This window comes from Bos grunniens, chromosome 8, assembly GCF_055505025.1.
Source record: "Bos grunniens cultivar Pamir isolate PY7600 chromosome 8, Bosgru_T2T1.0, whole genome shotgun sequence".
Lineage (NCBI taxonomy): Eukaryota > Metazoa > Chordata > Mammalia > Artiodactyla > Bovidae > Bos > Bos grunniens.
Window position 1 is genome coordinate 69836465 of NC_141172.1, and position 23776 is coordinate 69860240.

Below are 23776 nucleotides of genomic sequence, written 5' to 3' on the forward strand. Positions count from 1 at the left end.
GGAAGATCCCCTGGTGAAGGGAAAGACTACCCACTCCAGTATTCTGGCCTGGAGAATTCCATTGACTGTGTGTAGCCCATGGGGTCTCCAAGAGTTAGACACGACCGAGCAACTTTCATTTCATTCATCCCTGCTCCTGGTCCAGCCTGTCCAGCTGGCCCTCATGTTTGGGCCCAGGGGACACTGGTGACATCTGGGGACATTTTCAGTTGCATTTATGAATGCTGCAAGATCTTAAACGCCAACAACACCAAGGCTGAGAAATCCCACTTTAAGACTCTTCATCTTTTGGGGGTCATTGTTTGAGGATCCAGTGGAATCCGTGGATTTCTTTCTCCCTGGGGAAGCACTCATAAGCCCCAAGTTTGTCTCACAGTGGGCAAGGTCGTGTGGCTGGGCTCTCTCCGAGGCTATCTTGTTCCCCAAACTCTCTCACTTCTTGGAATCAGAGCACACCCGGGAATGAGTCATCGCGGACATCTCTCCACTAATCGGGCTGGTGTGGACCCGCACACACCACGCACGCTGCCTGTGCCCAGCCGGCCCCTGAAGAGACTCTGGTCTCGAGCAGGGGCAGGCAACAGGCTTCCTGGGGCCTGACTCATCTCATGGGAAAGCTCAGGATTGCAGGGGCCATGGAAAAATCGGTAATGATCTGAAGACACCACAGGAAGATGGCTCATGCTCAGCTCCAGCTTTTCGAAATCTTGAACCATTTAGTTTATGCCACGATAACAGTTTCACCTAAAAAGGGCCCAATCAGGGACTTCCTTGGTGGTCCAGCGGTTAACACTCTGCCTTCCAATGCAGGGAGTGTGGGTACAATCCCTGGCTGGGGAACTAAGATCACCGCATGCCTTGAGATGTGGCCCCAAAGTTTTTTTTAAAAAAGGTCCAATCAACCGCTGAAAAACTTTTAAGGCTACAGAACCAAATCATCACTGAAATTTGGGGTCACTGTGATCTTGTGATTTGTATTAATAATAAGAAATACATTTTTGGCCTTTGTCCCCCGGTCCTGGCACAGAGCTCCTAAAACTCTGGGAATTACCTAAGTGGGGAGAGCAGACAAGGTGTCTCTTGTTAGGTGAATGAGGTGACTTTTCGAAGAGGGCCTGCTTTCCAAAGAGGGGTGCTGCTTGCCAGGGTAACTAAGCACATGGTTAGAGGATTGGAACTTTCAGTCCCTCCCCTGCCCCCGCCCACCATGTCTGGGAAAGCCAGAAGGGCTTCTGCTTGAAGCAATCACCAACAGCCAGTGATTTAATCAATTGTGCTTGTGTGATGACTCCTCCATAAAAACCCCCAAACAGAGTCTGGGCAGCTTCTGGGTTGATGAACACATGCAAATTTGGGGAAAGTGAGGCTCAGAGAGTGTGAAGTTCCATGCCTCCCACACACACACCTTGTCCTGTGTATGTGTGGAGGGATATATATGGAGGGATACCCCTCCATCTGCTGTTTCTGAGTTTATTACCTTTTGCAATAAGGCTGTGATCTACTAGGCAACATGTTTCTCTGAGTTCCGTGACCACTCGACAAATTAATAGAACCCAAAGTCATTAGAACCTCTGAACGGGTAGCCGGTGGGTCAGAGGGCAGGTGACATTCTGGGCTTGCAAATGATGGTGGGAGTCGGGGGAAGGTCTTGTAGGGCTGAGCCTTTAACCTGTGGGGTATGGAACTACCCCCAGATAGGCAGAGTCCACACTGAGTTAAGTTGCAGGACCCCCAGCTGCTGTCACAGAAGTGTTGGGTTGTGCTGGGGAAACAACGCATGCATGTTGGAACTGGAAGAAGCCTCGTCACTGATTAGTACAACGCGATCTTTCCTGGTGGCCATAACCAATGTCTTTATGCTTGATGTTTATTTCAAAGTCAGAAGTTTTAAAGAAGGTATGTGTGGTGAAGGATTTAATTGGACTTGGAAAGGCTATTCTTTCTCCTTTGTGAGCATGGCCATTCCATTATCATATGAGCAATAATGATATGACTGAATATTCACATCACCAGTGAGAATGACCCGAGTGCCAGACTCTAAGTTAAGTACTTTAGGATAACCCAGTGATGTACTGACTTGTTTCCCAGGTGGTTCAGCAGAAAAGAACCCGCCAGCCAATGCAGGAAACGCAGGAGACCTGGATTCAATCCCTGGGTGGGGAAGATCCCCTGGAGGAGGAAATGGCAACCCATTTCAGTATTCTTGCCTGAAAAATTCCATGGATAGAGGATCTTGGATGCTACAGTCCACAGGGCTGCAAAGAGTTGGACACGAATGAGCAACTGAACATGCACACAGTCGTGCAAATACTGTTGGTATCTCTGTTTGACAAATGGTGAAACTTCATGGCTGTTGGTGTTCAGTCATCCGATTTTGTCTGATTCTTTGCGACCCCATGGACTATACACTCCAAGGAATTCTCTAGGCCAGAATACTGGAGTGGGTAGTGTTTCCCTTCTCCGGGGATTTTTCTGACTCCCCACATATTGTAAGACTAAACTTGAGAATTCTTGTTTTTTATTTCATTTCAAATAGCCTTTGGGTATTTGAAAGGACAGTGTAGGTACTTTCAAGATGTCTTTTGCAAAACAAAGCCCTTTTGGCAAATATGGTCGTGATATCCAGGTCAGTGCTGCTGTTGTAAGTGTCACATCTCAGCCAGAAGGCAGATCCGAAGCTCTTCCTCTGGCAGAAACAAATTCACAAAATAAGCCAGGAAAGAGAGCTGGAAAAACAAACCACACCAACAACTGGAAAAGCATTCCTCATGAGACAAAGCTAGAGAACAACCCAACATCCTTGTGGCCCCAAAACCCTCTTGGCAATGAATGTTCAGGAAGGAAGAGATGAACCATATCAAGTTCTAAGGAGAGGCAATGCCCACGGCCAGTGTAGTTTAGAGACGGCCTGACTGCTCAGATGTAGACACACACCAAGGCAAACCCTTTGCAGACGGGAGTGATGGTCATCACCATAGTGTTTAGTCTGGTGACAACCTGCCCTGGGCACCACATAAGGGAGCAGACCTGATGCTCTTCCTCTGCCCCCACACCATTCACTCATGAAGGCAGCTCAGGTGCTATCGTGCCCTGCCTGCCTGTCTGGCTTGACCATAAGCTGTGACCACCTCCAGGGAAGGACTCTGCCTTCTCTTCTCTCTGCACCATGAACCTGCACACAGGGGGCCTTCAGAACCTCAGGAGATTCACCACACCCCCACTATAGCCAGAACCCTCCCCAGGCATTAAAACAGCTGTGGAGTCACTTTGGCCCAAGCCCTGGTTACGGATCCCTGGAACCTACTACAGCCTCTACAGTGTGAATAATCAGGTCCTTTCTGTACAGATTTCCGGCTGTGAGATCTGAGCTTTGGATTCATTGTCAGCTCCGTCCCTCCTGTGGCAGCCAGGTGGGCCATGATGTAAACAAAGGAGCTCATGAGCTGAGTTTCAAGGGAGGCATTGAAAGGACAGCGATGGATGTAACCTGTTACAAACTGAGGGAGGGTCCCTACATGTCTCAGAAAAGGCCTCTGGTGTGCAGGTGTGGAGGAGGGCCCCCACACTGCAAAGGAAAGAGAGGTACTCAGGGGCAAAGGCTCGTGGCCTCTCCTGTAGCAGCTCCAGTTGGTAGCTCGTGCACAGTGGGCAGCCAATGTGGTCACATGAGTGTGACTCTTATTCCCTCACAAAGCCAGAGAAAGGGGGCAGGGTGTGGGAGTACCTGGAGGGTGTGGTGGGGTGGATGAAGGGAGGTATCCTTCCTCTCTTCAGTGCAAATTGCTTTTGTGAGTCTCAGAGCTGCCAGAAGGCACTTAGCAAGTCAGGTCCCCACAGTATCCAGTGTGGGCCGGGTGCCTTAGCCCCTGTCAGGCCACACCATATGGCTTTCCTGAGTTCTAACAGCAGGATCTGGGGATTTTGTCTAGGTACACACTTCCTTGCTGTAGCTGTGTTACCTGTTACCCCCTTCTTTGAGCCCCAGTTTTGTCCTCTAGAAAAAAGACATCGATTGCTACCTTAGCAGGTTGCTGCCTTAATCCTGTGAGGACTAATTAGGGTAATCCTACAATGAATAGCTGGCCTTAAGAGATATCAATGAATAGCTGGCCTTAAGAGATACTGGGCTTCCCTGATAGCTCAGCTGGTAAAGACTCCTCCTGCCATGCAGGAGTCCCCGGTCTGATTCCTGGGTTGGGAATCCTGATCCACTGCAGAAGGGACAGGCTACCCACTTCAGTATTCTGTCTTTTCTTGTGGCTCAGCTGGTAAAGACTCTGCCTGCAATGTGGGAGACCTGGGTTCAATCCCTGGACTGGGAAGATCCCCTGGAGAAGGGAAAGGCTACCCATGCCAGTATTCTGGCCTGGAGAATTCCATGAACTGTATAGCCTATGGGGTCACAAGAATCTTACCCGAATGAGGGACTTTCACTTCACTTTCAAGAGATATGACCTGAATCCAGATTAAACTGGAGTCTCCAAGTGTCATCTGGCATTTCTTCCCTGAAACCAGCCAAAACCCACACAGTTGCATTTCCAGGGTCTCCACTTAGCCAGCTGGACAGAAAACCCAGCGCGGTTCAAACAAGCTGACAGACAAGCAGGAGAGGACTCACAGGCAGATGGCTTCCCTCCGCTTTCAGGTGGAGCTCCGGGACCACAGCAGGAACCGGCGCTCTCAACCCCTGGGCTCAGCAGTGGCCTCATTCTCAGGCCAGCAGCTCTGCCCTGATGGGCTCAGGAAGGCCACCAACTGCCCCAGGCTGACCTCACGCCCCTCCCACTGCTGTAGCCTGACCCCACCCAGCCCCACCCCTTCTGGCAGAAGGCCAGCTCCTCTTCCCTTGATTCCCGCCTGAGGCCCGGCCCTGGGCCCCGATTGGTCATCGCACCAGTCCTGAGCCAATCACGGTGGCCAGGGGGGAGAGAACACACCGATTGGCCAGGGCCAGGTCATGTGACCATACTCTCCAGGACACGTGTGAGCTGCTCCCCCTGTGTCAGCGGTGGAGACCGTGCGATACCCCCAAAGCAGGGCTGAGAGTCCAGTCACTGTGTCTTTGTGCTCAGTGTCCTGGGACGTGCCTGCGCATCCTCTCTACACACCACTTCGTCCTCTGCACGCACAATATTCATGACACACCTCTTCCCTTCCCAAGTGCCGTTTCACGCGCCCACATTCAAGGGAGCAGGTCCTCCTGTTGGAAGATAGGTTTGGAGATCCTCTCTTAACCTCTGGCCTTGTTTCCTCTGTCGTGTTAGAATAATTTCTTCAGTCTAAAACCCCCCACAAGCACCACCACATGCTGCTTTGCGTATTCAGGATTCTTAGCTGTTGTGAGTCGAGGGCATGGTCCACGGGCCTCCCAAAGGGAATGAGTTTTGTCCAAGGAAGCACCTGAGAGGCGAAATCAGTGAATCACTTTGCTGTACACCTTAAACAAACAAATTATTGTAAATCAACAATACCTCAACTGAAAGAAAAGATATTCCTTCATCAAAAATTGTTCGAAATTTTGTAAAGTTTTTCTTTCAATTGTTGGTTCTTCAGTTCAGTTCAGTTCAGTCGCCCAGTCGTGTCCGACTCTTTGCAACCCCATGAATCACAGGACGCCAGGCTTCCCTGTCCATCACCATCTCCCGGAGTTCACTCAAGCTCACATCCATTGAGTCCGTGATGCCATCCAGCCATCTCATCCTCTGTCATCCCCTTCTCCTCCTGCCCCCAATCCCTCCCAGCATCAGGATCTTTTCTAATGAGTCAACTCTTGGCATGAGTTGGCCAAAGTACTGGAGTTTCAGCTTTAGCATCATTCCTTCCAAAGAACACCCAGGGCTGATCTCCTTTAGAATGGACTGGTTGGATCTCCTTGCAGTCCAAGGGACTCTAAAGAGTCTTCTCCAACACCACAGTTCCAAAGCATCAATTCTTCGGCGCTCAACTTTCTTTACAGTCCAATGCTCACATCCATACATGACCAATGTAAAACCATAGCCTTGATTAGACGGACTTTGTTGGCTAAGTAATGTCTCTGCTTTTCAATATGATATCTGCTGCTGCTGCTCCTGCTAAGTCGCTTCAGTCGTGTCCGACTCTGTGCGACCCCATAGACGGCAGCCCACCAGGCTCCCCCATCCCTGGGATTCTCCAGGCAAGAACACTGGAGTGGGTTGCCATTTCCTTCTCCAATGCATGAAAGTAAAAAGTGAAAGTGAATTCGCTCAGTCGTGTCCAACTCTTAGCGACCCCAAGGACTGCAGCCTACCAGGCTCCCCCATCCATGGGATTTTCCAGGCAAGAGTACTGGAGTGGGGTGCCATTGCCTTCTCCGATATGCTATCTAGGTGGTCATAACTTTTCTTCCAAGGAGTAAGCGTCTTCTATTTCATGGCTGCAGTCACCATCTGCAGTGATTTTGGAGCCCCCCAAAATACAGTCTGACACTGTTTCCCCATCTGTTTGCCATGAAGTGATAGGATCAGATGCCAGGTTGGTTCTTAGTGTGTGTCTAATTGGTTTGGTGGTGTTTTGTGAGGTAGGGATCCAACTTACTTTTCCATATGGATACCAAATTGTCCCAAAGGGACGATTCCTTTGTCCTTTCTCCTGGAAATGTCCTTTCTGGGTTTACATATTAAGAAGCTTTTTTTAAAATGCCAAGTATCAAGAACTTCAGAATTTTTTTAATTTGTAGAGCGCCACAGAGGCATATTTCCATTTCTGTGTCTTCTCTTTGCATTTGACCATTGCCAGTTTCTAGTATACACAAGTACCCTCAGAGGGTTCTCCGTAGTGAATCGTGTATGTTTCTGTGAGAACAGAGAATGTGAGCATGGAGGAGGGTCTGAGTCCATAGTGACCATGTAACTAGGCTCAGCAACCCCAATATATTAAGTCTGGCTGAGACTTCCTAAGGCAAGGTCTGTGTTTCTTCCTCTCCATGTCTGGATACGCAGAACAATGCTGGTGGATTGGGACTTGGGTCTCTGGGTCCAGCAGTGTAGAGATATACGCATAGCCTGCTTTTCCATTATATTTTCCTCCTGTGGGCTCTGCTGAGATAGTGTGGAGATATTTCTGCTAACAGCTTGAGAGGTAGTCAATCCTTCTGCTTCTCATCCCCTGCCTCATCTGTACTTCTGTCATTTTTTTTTATATAGCTAATTTTCAATGTTGTTAGTCCTTGTGTCATTCTGACACTCAGGCACCTGTGGTTTAATAGACCTTCAGCTCCTGAGAGCTTTTTGCCTGGTGGAGACATGGAGAACTCAGGGAGTAGCACCACATCACACTGGAGCCTGGACCAGAGAGAAGGTTCTTGCCAGGAAGGCTCCGTCCCTGCTGTGGGGGGTTCGGAGTTATCACTTCTGATTGTGCATCCCCCGGGCCCTCGGTGCAGGCCCCACTCTGAGATCTGGAAAGGAGGTGGCTTCCCTCATTGACACAGAGCTAGTATATTTTTGTCCTCGTCCTTGTCCAGTCCCGTTTGGTTCCCAGGCTCTACCCTTAACCCTCACCCACAGGATCAGGAGAGCCCACTTCTAGAGGAGTTTCATACAAGGAGAGGCTCCTGGAGACACTCCAACCCCCAGGCCTAAATAAGCATTTCCTTGGAGTTTCACAGCCCTGGGAGGAGATACTGGGTTTGTGTCCATTTTACAGTTGAACATGTTGAGCCTCAGATCATTGTGCAATTTGCCCTGGGTCACTCTGCAGGTCAGCAGGTGAGCTGGGATTTGAACCCAGACTCTATGTCTTGGAGCCCATGACTGTACAGATGTTTCTGCCCCTTGGTTAAATTTATTTCAGTATTTTTTTTTTTTGGATGCATTTGTATATGGGACTGTTTTGTTCTCTCTCTGATGGTTCATATCTTGCTATATTGCTGAGTTTATTAGTTTTAATAGTTGTTACTGGTGGAGTTTTTAGGGTTTCATATAAATCCTGTCGTAATCGAATAGTGACAGTGTAACTTCATCTGTTCCGATGGGGATGCCTTTAATTTCCTTTTCTCGCCTAGTTCCTCTGGGTAGGACACTTCCACTACTATGTTGAACAAGACTGGTGAGAGTGGACATCCTTGTTCTTTCCTAATCTTTTACGGAAAGCCCTGTTGGCTCAGATGGTAAAGCGTCTGCCTACACTGTGGGAGACCCAGGTTCGATCCCTGGGCTGGGAAGATCCCCTGGAGAAGAAAATGGCAACCCACTCCAGTACTCTTGCCTGGAAAATCCCTGGTAGGGGGGGTCCCCAAGAGTCGGGCACAACCGACGGACTTCACTGTCACTTTTCACCTCTTTGCCACTGAGCTGGATGTTAGCTGTGGGCTTGTCTTATGTACCCTTTAGCATGTTCCATGTATAACCACTGTATTGAGAGATTGTATCAAAATTGATGTTACCCTTTGTCGAAAGCTTTTTCTGCAATTATTGGGAAGATCATGGGATTTTATTCGTAATTTTGCTCATATTGTGTATCCCAGTGATTGATGTACAGATACTAAATCATGCTTGAAGGCATGGAATGACTTACATTTGATCATAGTGTTATGATTCTTTAATGTATTCATCAATTTGGTTTGCTAATATTCTTTTGAGGATTTTTACATCCGTGTCCACCAGGGTCAGGGTTCTCTGGTGGTTCATATAGTAAAGAATCTGCCTGCAATCCAGGAGACCTGGGTTTGACCCCTAGGCCAGGAAGATCCCCTCAAGAAAGGAATGGCTACCCACTCCAATATTCTTGCCTGGGAAATTCTCTGGACAGAGGACCTGGTGGGCTACAGTCCATGGGTCACAAATAACTGGGCATGACTGAGTGATTCACACTTACAAGACTGCTTCTTGACATTCTTCACACCTAAATTTAAGATTTTATCTCAGTCAAAAATTACAGTCAAAGGCAAAATGTCAAAAGTCCAAGAGTCCTTAGAAATAAATGACAATAAGGCATAACAGATGAAAGCAAGAAGGACTCCACATAATTTACTTTTCCTAAGAATTTTAGATCGTCAGAGGAATTATCATTAAGCTGAATTAAAATGCAAGCTTTAGTTTAAAATGGAAACCTTTTTTGGTATTATGTTTCTATGTTGAGACTGAAATTTCATTATTTATGTATGATATCTTAAACAATACTTTGTGGCTATTAAAATCATATTTTCAAAACCTTTAATGACATTTCTAAGCACTTATAGTGGAAAAATAACTAGGAATAGAAGATGATCCCATATAGCTTTAGATGACAGTACAGATGTGTTGAATGATAGTTTTCAGATTGTATTTATTTATTTTTAATCGAAGAATAACTGCTTTACAATGTTTGGTTGGTTTTCCTCATACAACAACACAAATAAGCCATAAGGATATTATCCACTCTTTGGTGAGCCTGCCTCCCACTTCCCGCTATCCCACCCTCTAGGTCGTCACAGAGCTCCATGATGGGCTCCTCGTATTACATAGCAACTTCCCGCTAGCTAGCTATTTTGCATGTGGTAGTGGCTATGTTTCAATGCTACTCTCTCAATTCGTCCCACCCTCTCCTTCTCCAGCTGAGTTCACGAGTCCTTCCTCTACATCTGTGTATCTATTCAGTTCAGTTCACTTCATTTCAGTGGCTCAGTCATGTCTGACTCTATGCAACCCCATGAACCACAGCACACCAGACCTCCCTGTCCATCACTAACTCCTGGAGTTTACCCAAACTCATGTCCATTGAGTTGGTGATGCCATCTAACCATCTCATCCTCTGTCGTCCCATTCTCCTGCCTTCAATCTTTCCCAGCATCAGGATCTTTTCAAATGAGTCAGCTCTTCACATCACATAGCCAAAATATTGGAGTTTCAGTTTCAACATCAGTCCTTCCAATGAACACCCAGGACTGATTTCCTTTAGGATGGACTGATTGGATCTCTTGCAATTCAAGGGACTTTCAAGAGCCTTCTCCAACACCACAGTTCAAAAGCATCAATTCTGTGCTCAGCATTTTTTATAGTCCGACTCTTACATCCATACATAACTACTAGAAAAACCTAGTCAAGGCTATGGTTTTTTTAGTGGTCATGTATGGATGTGAGAATTGGACTGTGAAGAAAGCTGAGGGCTGAAGAATTGATGCTTTTGAACTGTGGTGTTGGAGAAGACTCTTGAGAGTCCCTTGGGCTTCAAGGAGATCCAACCAGTCCATCCTAAAGGAGGTCAGTCCTGGGTGTTCATTGGAGGGACTGATGCTGAAGCTGAAACTCCAATATTGTGGCCACCTCATGCAAAGAGTTGACTCACTGGAAAAGTCTCTGGTGCTGGGAGGGATTGGGGGCAAGAGGAGAAGGGGACGACAGAGGATGAGATGGCTGGATGGCATCACGGACTCAATGGACATGAGTTTGGGTGAACTTGGAGAGTTGGTGATGGACAGGGAGGTCTGGCATGCTGTGATTCATGGGGTCACAAAGAGTCGGACATGACTGAGCGACTGAACTGAACTGAATGTGCTGAGAGTGCTATGTCTAGATGATGGAAAAACAGTGAGGCTTCTATATATATGTATCATTTTAATCTTCTGCAGCAAATATGTCTAACAAAACATATAATAAATATTATTTTTAAATATACAATGTTTGACCCTGTTTATAAGAGAGGCCTTTTTAATATGATAAAATTTACTTTAGTGTAATTATTTCTCCCAGCAAACCAAATGCTTGTAAGCAAGCATTTCCTTGAACAATGCTAATTGTTTTTTAGACATGAACTAATCTTTTTTTTATTTTTTCACGTATTTATTTATTTTTGGCTGCACTGGATCTTATTGCTATGCTCAGGCTTTCTCTAGATACAATGCACGGGCTTCTCATTGATGTGGATTCTCTTGTTTTGGAGCATGGGCTGCAGAGCGTGTGGGCTTCAGTAGTTATGGCACACCGGCGTAGTTGCCCCATGGCAGGTGGGATATCCCTGGACCAAGGACAGAACCTGTCTCCCCTGCATTGGCAGGTGAATGCTTAACCACAAGCCCAACATCGAAGTCCTAAAAAAAAAAATTTTTTTTTGAAAGGGGAATTCCAGGCAGTTTCTACATTTGCAGTAATCACAGTGATTCAACAGTAACAGAGTGAATTTATTCAATGGTCCCATACACTGAGCATCCAATGTCCATGACTTTAATCCTCATTTGTTGCTGTTGTTCCGTCACTCAGTTGTGTCTGACTCTGTTACCCCATGCACGGCAGCATGCCAGGCTTCCCTGTCCTTCACTATCTCCCAGAGTCTGCTCAAACTCATGTCCACTGAGTCGGTGATGCCATCCAAGCATCTCATCCTCTGTCACTCCCTTCTCCTCCTGCCCTCAATCTTTCCCAGGATCAGGGTCTTTTCCAATGAGTCAGTTCTTCCCATCAGTTGGCCAAAATCCTTGTTGTCCAAAGGACTCTCATGAGTCTTCTCCAGTACCTCAAATGATCTAGAAAAATAATTAGTACGAAATTATTGCCATTTGAACCATCTCCTGAACGTGCCTTGCTTTATTTTAGAAAACTCATTTCCAGATTTCCTGCTTTTGCTTAGAAGAAGGTAAGAGAGCAGGCTGACCAAGAAATGCATCCTGGCCCAGGTCTCTAGCTAGGAACTGGGGTTTGTGCTGTGGGGTGAGAAGGTGGAGCTCTGCAGAGCCTTCATGTAATTGTGGCTTTGTAGGGTAGTCACAGGTCTAGAACAAGCTTGACTTTCGGCCAAAGCACCTCATGTGATTTTCAACGATTATAAAAGGAAATGAAAGGGAATAAGATGTAGTGTTCTGGTGCTATACTCTGTTTTTTAAAAGCAGGATGGTTATGCAGAGTCTTTGAGCACAGCAAAAAGGTTTTCTTATTTATTTATTTTTTTCCTCTTCCTATTTATAGCCAGATCAAATTCTTGAGAAATCTAGGTAAGGGGCCAAAGTTGAGGTTAATTGGTGTTAAATCCAGAACTGGAGGAAGCCAGGAAGATGGAACAAGAAGTGGATGGGGCTGCAATCAGTAAAACCGGCACCGTCCTCCTGCAGCACACCCCTCTGAAGTGTAACCCACGGTGCTTTGTCTTCAGTCAGTCCCTCCCGCTGGCCCCACGAGGACAGGAGAGTGATCAGCTTTGCCCACTGAGCACAGGGGTGGCTGGCCCAGTTAGTCTGCCCTGTGTTAAGAAATTGGGCCTGCAGCCCAGCAGACAGGGCACCAGACCCATCCATTCTGCGTGTTTGGGCAAAAGTGGCTGAGGATGACAGTCCAACAAATACCAAAGCTGCTTCTGATTCCAGACTCACTCCTGAGTGCATTTTCTTTTAAAGTATAATCAGGTTCCCTCCTGATTGCACTTTGTCTGAGATTGCATAATAAACATGCTTTTGTTTAAAAAATTGCTTTGCATTGTCACTTCTGAACTATGTTGATGATATCGAATCTGACATAGCAACAGAGTTTGGTTTTTTGTTTTTATTTGCACTCAAGAAGGGTTCTGAAGACAGAAGACAGAAGAATGACCTGAGAAGTGTCACTCTTTTGGAGGCCAACGCTAAGGTGAAGGGTAATGCAATATCCAGGGAGAGGATACTTCTAAAAGATGAACTTCAATAAGATACTTTTGAGCATATTTTCCATGGGGTTTTAGTAGATGAAAAAGATCCAAATATGGAGAAAGAATGGCAGCCCACTCCAGTATTCTTGCCTGGGAAATCTCATTGTCAGCGGAGCCTGGGGGCCTACAGTCCATGGCATCACAAAGAGACAGACACAACTTAGCAACTGAACAACAACAACACACAATCAGGCAGATTGCGATTTGGGGAAACACTGCTTGATGGAAACGTAGAATAAAATGGAGAGTGAAGTGACCTAGCAATATGGAGCATAGCGTTTTGGAAGAAATTAAAAGTGTATAGAATAATAGTTGCAAATATTCAAACAATAAAGTCTGTGGCTAAAGGGAAAAAAGAAAAAGATCCAAATAAAGAAAAGCAAGTATTTGTAAAAACAGTTAAAGATCAAGCTTCTGAAATTCAGGTGACAATGATGCTCACTGAGAGTTGTAAGCTATGAGGTCTTCATCACAGAAATCTTCTTCCTATCACCAGGGTGTGTATAGAAGGAGAAAAGCCCATGGGGATACTGGCTTACATGAATTGGGGGAATCTTAGATTGTTTTTACGGCAGTGCCAATTAGTAGAGGCCCATAATCCACAGGCGGTTTCTCAACAAGACTTGGTTCACATGACTGTTCAGATTGCCTGAGGAATGAGCTGTCTGTCCAGCAGGGAAGTCTTCCACCAAGATGTGGCTGTTAGGAACTGTATCGCTGAGGACACACTTCAAGTTAAGATCGCAGACAATGCCGTCTGCAGAGACTTGTTTCCCACGGACTATGTCAATGCCTGGGGGACAATGAAAACAGGCGGGTTTGGTGGACGGCCCTTGAAAGTCTGGTTAATAATGAGTTCTCCAGTGCCAGTGACCTGTGGGCCTTCAGAGTGATGCTGTGGGAGCTAGCTTTTGACTCTGGGCCAAATGCCCTACGTGGACATGGACCCCTTTGACATGGCTTAGTGCCCTAAAAGACGGTTACCGGGCTGTCCTGAGGACCTGTTTGCTGTGCTGGCTTGTTGCTGGCCCTTCGATCTGGAAGGGAGAGCCCAGTTCTAGCAGCTGGTCATGTATAGCCACCTCTGCCATGTCCTGATGATTACAGATGAGTCACTAATTGCACCACATGTTCAGCTATATATCTTGAAAGAAAAAGATCAAAGAATTTATGCACCTGCCTTAAAACCACCACAGGTAAATACTATTAATAATCTTGTTTTTTCCTCTTAACATTTTTAAACACTTTTTTCCCAACATTTTTTCATTTCATTAATTATTTTGCTACGTTACTTTTGATAACTCCCTAACATACTGTATGGGTCTAACACCAGTAACTTAACCGGGATCCCGTTGGGAACATTTTAATTATTTTGTAGTTTTTGATATTTGAATAATACTACAAAAACATTTTGTCACATAAGTGTCTATATGTGTCTTAGTCACTCAGTTGTGTCCAACTCTTTGCAACCCACAAACTGTAGCTTGCCAGGCTTCTCTGTCCAGGGGGTTCTCCAGACAAGAACATTCGAATGGGTTGCCATTCCCTTCTCCAGGGTATCTTCCCAACAGGGATTGAACCCAGGTCTCCTGCATTGCAGGCAGATTCCTCACCATCTGAGCCACCGGGGAAGCCCAAATGTCTCTATAATCCATGATTATTTAACAAGGCTAATAGGTATACTAAAATCCTCATTAGTGTGGAAATGGTTTCAGCAACTCAGAGAATGGAGCAAAAGCCAAGTGCTTAATAAGACATTGTCTGGACACTCTCCAGGGAGGGAGGGGTGGAAATCCTGGGAAGTGGTTTGCATCAGGAAGATTCCAGACTCCTGTGGGATCATAGCATAATGGAGGACAGAGAGAGCTGTCAAAGCCAGAGACCTTTTGCTGTGATTCAGCAGGGAGAGCATGAGGTGTGCCCAAGGGGACAGAAAAGACAAAAGAAACCAGAGGAAGAGCAGTCAAGTGCTGAGACATGGTAAAACCTGAGTCTGAGGAGTCAAGAAAAAAGAGGCAAAGATGACTCAGGACCCAGGAAAGGGATGGGTGAAAAGTCACTTCATGTTGTTGTGGAAATCTATTCCAAAAACTGAGTTTTGTATTTTCTATTTGTCCAACTCAAACTATTGGGGGATGTCAAAAAATCTTTAAAAGTTTATATGTATTTAATGAAATTCCATAGACTGAATGTTTAACATCCAGGTAGAGAGACTGTGTGCACCCTGCTTATCTTTACTATTGGGGACAAATTTCTGGCCTTTAATCCTATTATCTTCAATGTATAAAATGGACATGACATTTTTCAGATTTGCTTAAAGTTTATGTTTTTTGAGCAAAGATTGTGGACAACTTTGCTAAAAGGCTGTTTGGTTAGCAGGACTTTTCAGGTGGTGCTAGTGGTAAAGAACCCTCCCTATCAGTGCAGGAGACCTAAGAGATGCTGGTTCCATCTCTGAGCCAAGAAGATCCTCTGGAAGAGAGCATGGCAACCCACTCCAGTATTCTTGCCTGGCGAATCCCATGAACAAAGAAGCCTGGTGGGCTAAGGTCCATAAGGTTGCAAAGAGTTAGACATGACTGAAGCGACTTAGCATGCAACACGCTTTAGAAGGGAGAGGTTGGCTACTGCCCTGTAGGGACTAGAGGTTGTCCCCTGCCCATCAGGGCTGTGTACTCACATTCTAGGCTTCTTTCCTCCAAAAGAGACTTTGTTTCTATTCCAGAAGAAAATACAGGATCTTTCTTACTGAGGAGGAGAGCAGGAGTAGATGTGTCAGCCATCCATTTAAGCTCTGAGTTTCATAACCTGGAATTGATGCATAAACCCCACTGCACACACAGGTACACGTGCCTCTACCCTCTCCCTCTGTGTGGAACCAGGGCTACGTTTACTCGGCAACGAAACAGTCTGATCCTTGATCCAGATCTCACGACGGGATGGTGTGTGCACAGTTGGCTAGCATGTATGTTTGTATGCATACACATACACTTGTATACTGATATATACATGCTACCCAGGTATACATGCACACTCATAAAGACTCACATAAATAACTGTGGTAATAAAACTCACTAACTCGCAAGTAGGATCTCAGACCTGTCAGAATTTCAGACAAAATACCGAGAAATGGATCAACAGAAGCAATGGGATGTCTCAAGATCAGGGTAAAAGGATGGTGACTCCTCCCCAGCTCCCACACCCCACTCTCCTTCGCCGAGTTGCTCACTTGCTCTGATGAAACAAGCCGCCATGTTTTGTTCAGCCCTATGGAGAGGTCCGGGCTTCCCTGGTGGCATTGGGGGTAACAAACACGCTTGTCATTGTTAGAGACCTAAGAGATGCCAGTTCAATCCCTGAATCAGAAAGATCCCCTGGAGGAAGGCATGGCAACCTACTCCAGTATTCTTGCCTGGAGAATCCCATGGACAGAGGGAGCCTGGTATAGGGTCGCAAAGGGTCTGACACAGCTGAAGCGACTTAGCAGGTACACACAGACATATGGAGAGGACTGGGTTCCCTGGTGGCTCAGCCGTGAAGAATCCGCCCGCCAATGCAGGAGACTTGGGTTTGATCCCTGGGTTGGGAAGATCTCTTGGAGAAAGAAATAGCAACCCACTCCAGTATTCTTGCCTGGAGAATTCCACGGACATAGGAGCCTGGTAGGCTACAGGCCATGGGGTTTCAAAGAGTCTGACATGACTGAGTGACGACTAAACAATAAATGGAGAGGCCCACATCACAAGGACAAAGGACAGCCTCCTGCCAACTGCCCCAAGAACTGAATCCAGCCCCACCTCATGTGTAAGCTTGGAAGCACGTCCTTTTCCATTCAGGCCTTGAAGGGACCACAGCCCCAGTCTGGTCAGACTCAGTATCAGAGAACCAATCTACACTGAACCATTAGAAATGGTGATGTAATAAAGGCTGTGACAAACCTAGACACCGTTTTAGAAAACAGAGACATCACTTTGCCGACAAATATCCGTCTGGTCAACGCTCTAGTATTTCCAGTAGTCATGTACGGATGTGAAAGCAGGACCATAAAGAAGGCTGAGCACCGAAGAACTGATGCTTGTTTAACCATGGTGTTGGAGAAGACTCAGGAGAGTCCCTTGAACAGCAAGGAGATCAAACCAGTCAATCTTGAAGGAAATCAACCCTGAATATTCGACTGATGCTGAAGCTGAAGCTCCAATACTTTGGCCACCTGATGGGAAGAGCTGACTCACTTGAAAAGACTCTGATGCTGGGAAAGATTGAAGGCATGAAAAGAAGTAGTCAACAGGATGAGATGGTTGGATGGCATCACCGACTCAGTGGACATGAGTTAGAACAAACTCTTCGAGATGGTGAAGGACAGGGAAGTCTGGCATGCTGCAGTCTATGGGGTCACAGAGTCGGACATGACTGAGTGACTGAACAACAAGAATAAGGCTGTAGTTTTAAAACACTAAATTTTAGGTTAATTGCACTAATACGTGCTCTTACCTATCCTGTAAAACTGCTCAGATGCATCCCATATGTGAAATGTTAGTCGCTCAGTCATATCCGACTCCTTGTGACCCCATGGGCTGGGACTTGCCAGGCTCTTCTGTCCATGGGATTCTCCAGTCAAGAATACTGGAGTGGGTTGCCATTTCCTTCTCCAGGAGATCTTCCAGACCCCGGGATTGGACCCGTGGCTCCTGCATTGCAGGCAGACTCTTTATCATGTAAGCCACCAGGGAAGCTCAAGCCTGTTGATTATATAATATTGCCCCTAACACCCTCACCCCCCCACCCCCCACCCCTCAGCTTCTCATAAAGTGTTAACAGACACAAAAACAAATGGAGGCCCAGTCAGTCTTCTCCATTCAAGGACAACTTAGGTGATCTGATATAGGGGTCTCACACAGGCAACACTGCTTTTCAAGAATTTATTTTCAAGTAATTATAAATTCACCTCTTCCTCCTGATTTGTGATCTAAAATATTTTCCTTCCCACTCCTGATGTAATATGTAATCGTTCACAGGCAGGAGTGGGGGCAGTCAGGGGGTGTCCAGCTCTGCACGAGCACCTGTGCTCTGGGAAAGGGGACAGGGCTGGGACCACGGGGCTCCCCCAGGAAATCTAGGTGGGTGGGGGATCCTATCCTAAGGTCCAGGGGAAGGGAGTCGTGTCTCCATGAGGTTGCAGGGCTGAGCCACCAGACCCACTGTGATGAGGATGCAGAAAGGACAGCAGGGACAGAAGGGGAAGGTGGCCCCAGAGTGGCAGGAGGCTCACAAGTGAGGGGCCACAGAAGAACCCCAGCAAGCAGGGCCCCACCAGCCCTTCCCAAGAGCTCTGTCAGAGCCAGTCTGCACCTCCAGGGAGCCCAGCAGGCCCAGACAGGACTCAGAGACACCACAGAGGGGAGGCTGTGCAGGAGCCTGGCCAGGCTGGGGCCTCTCTCCCAGGGAAAGAGAGGGGAGGAGGCAGGCAGAGGAGGGGCTGAATTCCAGTCCCCCAGGAATCTGGCATCTGGAAATCTTGAGTCAGAGCAGAAGACACACCCATGCAAGATGAGCCTGAGGCATAAAGGGAGAAGGAAGGAGTGGGTCACACAGCAAGAACACACCCCTGTACCCTTCACTCAGAACTGCTCCAGAGAACCAGAGGATGGGGGAAAAACACACACATGCCTCTTTTTATATACAATTACATATTTAATTTGGTCACAAATTCATAAAATTGTATATTTCATAACATTTTGATAGTTTTTATACTTTTTATAACATTTCACATTTGTCAAAATGTATAAAACTATATATAAAATTATACTATTTGTATATAACATCACATATTTAATTTGGTCACAAAGTCATAAAATTGTATATTATAGAAAACTATATAATTTCATAACATTTTGATAGTTTTTATACTTTTTATAACATTCCACATGTCAAAATGTATAAAACTATATATAAAATTATAATATTTGTATATCACATCACATATTTAATTTGGTCACAAAGTCATAAAATTGCATATTTATATAAAATTGCAAAATTTTTATGTAACTGCCATATAATTTGGTCACAAATTCATCCAATTGCTTATTTATATAAAATTATAAAATTTGTATATAACATTGCATATTTAATTTGGCCACAAATTCTTTAAATTGCATGCTTATAGAAAACTGCAGAATTTGTATATAACACTGAATATTTATTTGGTTCAATATCATAAAATTTGTATATGACATTGCATATTTAATTTGGTCACAAATTCATTACTGAGGAGAAACCTGAACAGACATCCAGTCTTCAAGTAACACTTTAAATTGTCACATTTGCATTGGCATAATGCAGTAATGCTTCCTGGATGGCTCTACAGGCAAAGAACTCGCCTGCAGTGCAGGAGACACAGGACACGCGGGTTCGATCCCTGGATCGGGAAGATCCCCTGGAGTAGGAAATGGCAACTCACTCCAGTATTCTTACCAGGAGAATCCCACGGACAGAGGAGTCTGGTAGGCTTAGTTCACAGGGTCGCAAAGAGTCGGACACGACTGAGCGACTAAGCACCCACTGGAAAGCAACAAACGAGTCAAGTTTCACGTTTCTTGAAGGTTCTCATTAGTAAAACACACAATAAATGGGTACAAATGAATATACATGACAAACACTGACAAGGCTGATACTCTAATGGGCACTCAAGGAAGTCTTCTGAGAAAGGGACAAGTGACCTGACACTTGACTATTTACTTTTTTAAACTGTTTTACAAATGCACATGCTTTTTGTAACATATAGGTGACAGTTTCAAATTTTATTGTATCTTATTTATTTTAGCTGTGCAGACTCTTCACTGCAGCACACAGGCTCCTCTCCTGTGATGTGCAGGCTCTACAGCACACGGGCTCAGTTGCGGAGCACATGCTTAGTTGTGGTGTGTGGGATCTCAGTTCCCCAACCAGAGACTGAACCCGGGCTCCTTGCATTGGGAGTGCAGAGTCTTAACCACTGAAGAATTCATTTCTATCTCCTTCTGGGGATGAAGGCAGAGTGTCCTGCACAGAAGGAACAGCAAAGACAGGAAACACCTGACTTCCAGGAGAGGGAGGGACATCAGGGCCAGAGGGATGTAGCACCAAGACCACGGGGGGTCGGCCCTTCTCAAAACACAAGAGAACTCCACACACTGTATCCATTTGTACCTACATTTTAGGCAATTCCAGTTTTGACCACACCAGTCACATCAACCTTGGGAAGACAACATACAAGCCTTGAGATGGACTAGACCAAAACCTCCCTGAGAACTGCTTCTGCCATTAAATTATCCTGCAGTGACTGGAATACTATGGAGAAGGGTTTAGCAGAAGTAAAAAAAAAATTTTTTAATTAAAAAAAATACAAAACCCTAATATAGCAGGCATTTTAGGTCAGTTCTCACAGTATTTAAGAATCAGCATTTCTGTGTCTTTTCTGCAGAAGGTCAAAGCTTACAGAGGGGCTGAGATCCTTAATTAGCCAATTCAAACACAAAAAGGCAATTCTGGGCTCAGAGCACCAGTATCAAGGGGAACCCATCTAGTGCAGAGCAAGCCAACACTAAACATAACCCAGGAGCCCATCCATTCTTCCTCCCAGAAACTATGGCAGATCCCTGTCCTCTCTTTCTTGAGCCCAGATGCAATGAAGGTCACTGATAAGAAAAGACGTGACACAGAAACTATCTGACACTCATATCTAACCCATGTCCCACCCTAACCTCCCAGATGAGCAGGAGGAAGCCCGGGGAATGACAGCCCAGTTCACGGTCACCAGACACAGCACGGGGGTGCCACTTCCCCTCCCTCTCTGCTCACGTGTTAACATCTCCCTATGAAAAATACAAATATTCACCCAACTATAAAGTTGACATGTTTAAAGCCTGAACCCTAAAGAAGTCACCAGGCAATCCCAAAGTGGTCAAATTCCCCAGCAGTGGGCTTGCTCTCCTTTATTGTTGTTGTTTTGTAGGTTTTTGTTTGTTTGTTTTTGCCTCATGGCTTGTGGGATCTTACTTTTTTTTTTTTCCCTCATGGCTTGTAGGATCTTACTTTCTGACCAGGGATGGAACTCAGGGCTCTCAGCGCAGAGTCCCAACCACTGAACAGCCAGGGAATGCCCTCCTTTTGTATTTCTAATTGCTTTGGATTGCCAGTACTCAACCAGGTAGCCCACATAAACCTAGAAATTATATTTGCAAAATGTTTTTCTACACATTTAAATACATGCACAAACATAAAAGTACCAAGACATACAAGATGTTTGCACTTTAATGGTGTATATTACAAGTTACGGGGCCTCCCTGGTGGCTCAGTCGGTAAGGAGTCTGCCTGCAGTGCAGGAGACCTAGGTTCCATCCCTGGGTAGGGAAGATCCCCTGGAGAAGGAAACAGCAACCCACTCCAGTACTCTTGCCTGGAGAAACCCCATGGACAGGAGAGCCTGGTGGGCGACAGTCCATAGGGTCGCAGAGAGTTGGACATGACTCAGTGACTAACACCTTCATTATAAGTTACATCATTAAATGCATACATACTAATATGAATGACAAATTTCAAACAAATACAAATAAAAACTAGAAGTCTATTAGGAGTGTGTCCTGAACTCAAAGATTGAGGTCCTCAGTCAGGGCACAGCAGAGCCTGTCTCACATTCTTCATAAACATGTTAATACTTTCCTGAGTTCAGCAGGCGCTCCTGAATTGTCTCTTTTGTCAACCTTTGCCCCAGCATTTCCAAGGCATCCATCGGGGTGTTGACTGAGGTCCCCTGTCCCTTCTTGGTGACTGGCAGCATTTCACACAAGGCATCCGGAGAGACCCAGGCCTATTCTCTGGCCACAAGGATCTCATTTCATGTGAGGCCCAACTGCCCCAGGAGTGAATCACAGAAGTCACAAGGAAAAGATAGCTGCAAACTCACTGAAGAATACCTTCAGGCCTAGGTTGGGGGAAAGTCACAGAGACAGAGTTGGAACGGGCTTTCACAAAGGCCAAGGACCCTCAATTCAGGCCTAGACTTCAGGATGGGAACCGGAGGAGCTCCCCCTGCTGGTAAGCCTGCTGCTCTGCGCCCCCAACCTGCTTCCCAGCAGCAAACAAGCCACACAGGCACTGGGCATTGGACTTCGCCAGCACCCAGAGCAGTTGGGGGCAGTCCAGGTCAGCAGAGTCCTGCCCCAAGCAGGGGATGCGGGCCCATCTGGAAGAGGTGACTACTGTCACAGAGGGAGAAGGCATCTGTGATAGGAGACAGAGGGTGGGACAGCGAGGGGCAACAGACCTCAGAGGAGGGCACCTGCCTTTCTCAGGAGGGTGAGGCCCCCTGGCTGCCACCTCTGCACTGGGGACAAAGCAAAGGCCTGGAGGGAGGAAGGTCTCCAGCCTCACACCCCGCTCGGCCTCACTGCCTGACACTGCGGTAGAGCTGGATGGGGACAGACTCTGAGCAAGAATTTAACCTTAAAATGGATGAAACACCACCCGCCTCATGGACTGTGCTGCAGATTCAGTGCTGTGTGTGTGAAATGCTGTGCACACCACCATCCACAGTACATAAGGAGGGCACCCAACACAAGTTTATATTCTCTAACAGTTACACTGAAAACATGAAAAATAACAATACTAGTTTTCATAAAATATGGTACTAACTCAAAGTATTCTAAAAAATTTCATTTCAATATGTAATATAGATAGCTAATGGGAAGTGGCTTGATAACACAGAGAGCTCGATCCAGTGCTCTGTGATAACCTAAGGGAGGTGGGATGGGGGCGTTGGAAGGAGGCTCAAGAGGGAGGGGATATATGTGCACCTATGGCTGGTTCATGTTGCTGTACAGCAGAAACAAGCACAACATTGTGAAGCAATTATCCTCCAATTAAAAGTAAGTTCAGAATTTTTTTCACTGCAATATGTAGTGTTAGTTGCTCAGTTGTGTGTCTGATTCTTTGTGACTTCATGGACTGTAGCCTGTCAGGCTCCTCTGTCCATGAGATTCTCCAGGCAAGAATACTGGAGTGGGTTGCCATTCCCTTCTCCAGGGGATCTTCCTGACCCAGAGACTGAACCCTGTTCTCTTGCATTACAGGTGAATTCTTTACCATCTGAGCCACCAGGGAAGCCCCTCAACATGTAATCAATATACAAAAAAAAAAAAAAAAAAAACTGTTAAGATAAATTACAGTCCTTTTTTCTACCAACTCCTTGAACAACAGTATCGAGTTATATAATACAGCTTATCAGATTTAGCCACAGTTGAGGCGGTCCTCGGGGCATCCCAGGTGGCGCCAGTGGTAAAGAACCTGCTTGCTAATGCAGGAGATGTAAGATATGGGTTTGATCCTGGGTTGGAATGATCCCTGGAGGAGGGCATGGTAACCCACTCCAGTATTCTTGCCTGGAGAATCCCATGGACTAAGGAGCCTGACAGGCTACAGTCCATGGGGTTGCAAGGAGTCAGACATGATTAAAGAGACTTAGCATGCATGGACAGGTGCTCCACAGCCTCCCTGGGCCAGGGGGTGCCCTGCTGGACAGCACAACCTCTTGGATGTCTCAGAGTGGGTCAACCTGGCCCTGAGCAACCAGGGAGGAGAGAGGATGGTGGAGGAGGGAAGGACAGGGAGGTGTTAGGGGCCACTGTTAGAGGACAGAGGGGTGCAGGGTGGGAAAAAGAGGAGGGGGCAGGGAGGGAATTAGAGTCCCGATGGTTCATGGACAAGCCATCCCCTCTCTGAGTTGCCCTAACCGCTATGGAGACAGAAATTAGGACACAGTCCCTCCTCCCTCCATTCCTGATCCCCTGCCCAGGAAAAAAACACTCGCTTTCAGTGACATCTGTTGGAACCAGCAGCCATCTTCTCCTCTGAGGTCCTTCAGGTGCTGCTGGTTTCTGTAAAACACAATGGAGAGCAGCCTTGGTCTTAACCGGGGGTCCTAGGTTACAGAACTGAGCCTAGTAAACCTTGTTCTGAAATTCTGGCAGATGCAGCCATAAGCAAATCAAAACCAATGCAGGATCTTTGAAGGGAGCGGACAGAAGAGTCATTATTTTATATACGATTGTGTTCTTATAAAACTCTAATGGTTCAACAATAATACTTAAATGTGAATGTGTGGATGGATGAATGTTAAAAATTATGACAATAA

At 46.2% G+C, this 23776-nt stretch overlaps 2 protein-coding genes and 1 long non-coding RNA gene across 15 annotated transcripts in view; all 3 read right to left on the bottom strand.

Annotated features, from left to right (window-relative positions):
- The window catches only part of LOC147367371 (liprin-alpha-1-like), a 35633-nt gene extending 30778 nt beyond the window's left edge, over positions 1 to 4855 (bottom strand). Inside the window, exon 1 of the mRNA XM_086416288.1 lies at positions 4619 to 4855. The gene's annotated coding sequence lies outside the window, so the exon portion shown is untranslated. The remainder of the gene's footprint in view (positions 1 to 4618) is intronic.
- Positions 4856 to 11095: 6240 nt separating this feature from the next.
- Positions 11096 to 15470, bottom strand: LOC147367372 (uncharacterized). Its single transcript, XR_015170037.1, has 2 exons — positions 15290 to 15470; positions 11096 to 11458 (listed from the first exon to the last, which is right to left on the bottom strand). It is a non-coding gene; the product is annotated as an uncharacterized LOC147367372 (long non-coding RNA).
- Positions 15471 to 18279: 2809 nt separating this feature from the next.
- LOC147367373 (tumor necrosis factor receptor superfamily member 10A-like) overlaps positions 18280 to 23776 on the bottom strand; it is a 39661-nt gene continuing 34164 nt past the window's right edge. For 5 of the 13 annotated variants that reach the window (XM_086416417.1, XM_086416413.1, XM_086416415.1 and 2 more), the window contains one exon: positions 18280 to 19167. In XM_086416417.1, the coding sequence (XP_086272543.1) occupies positions 19157 to 19167 (11 nt within the window). In that variant the 3' untranslated portion in view covers positions 18280 to 19156. Of the gene's footprint in view, positions 23520 to 23776 lie in introns of all 13 variants that reach the window. The other 8 variants (XM_086416409.1, XM_086416406.1, XM_086416404.1 and 5 more) reach the window with 5 other exon arrangements.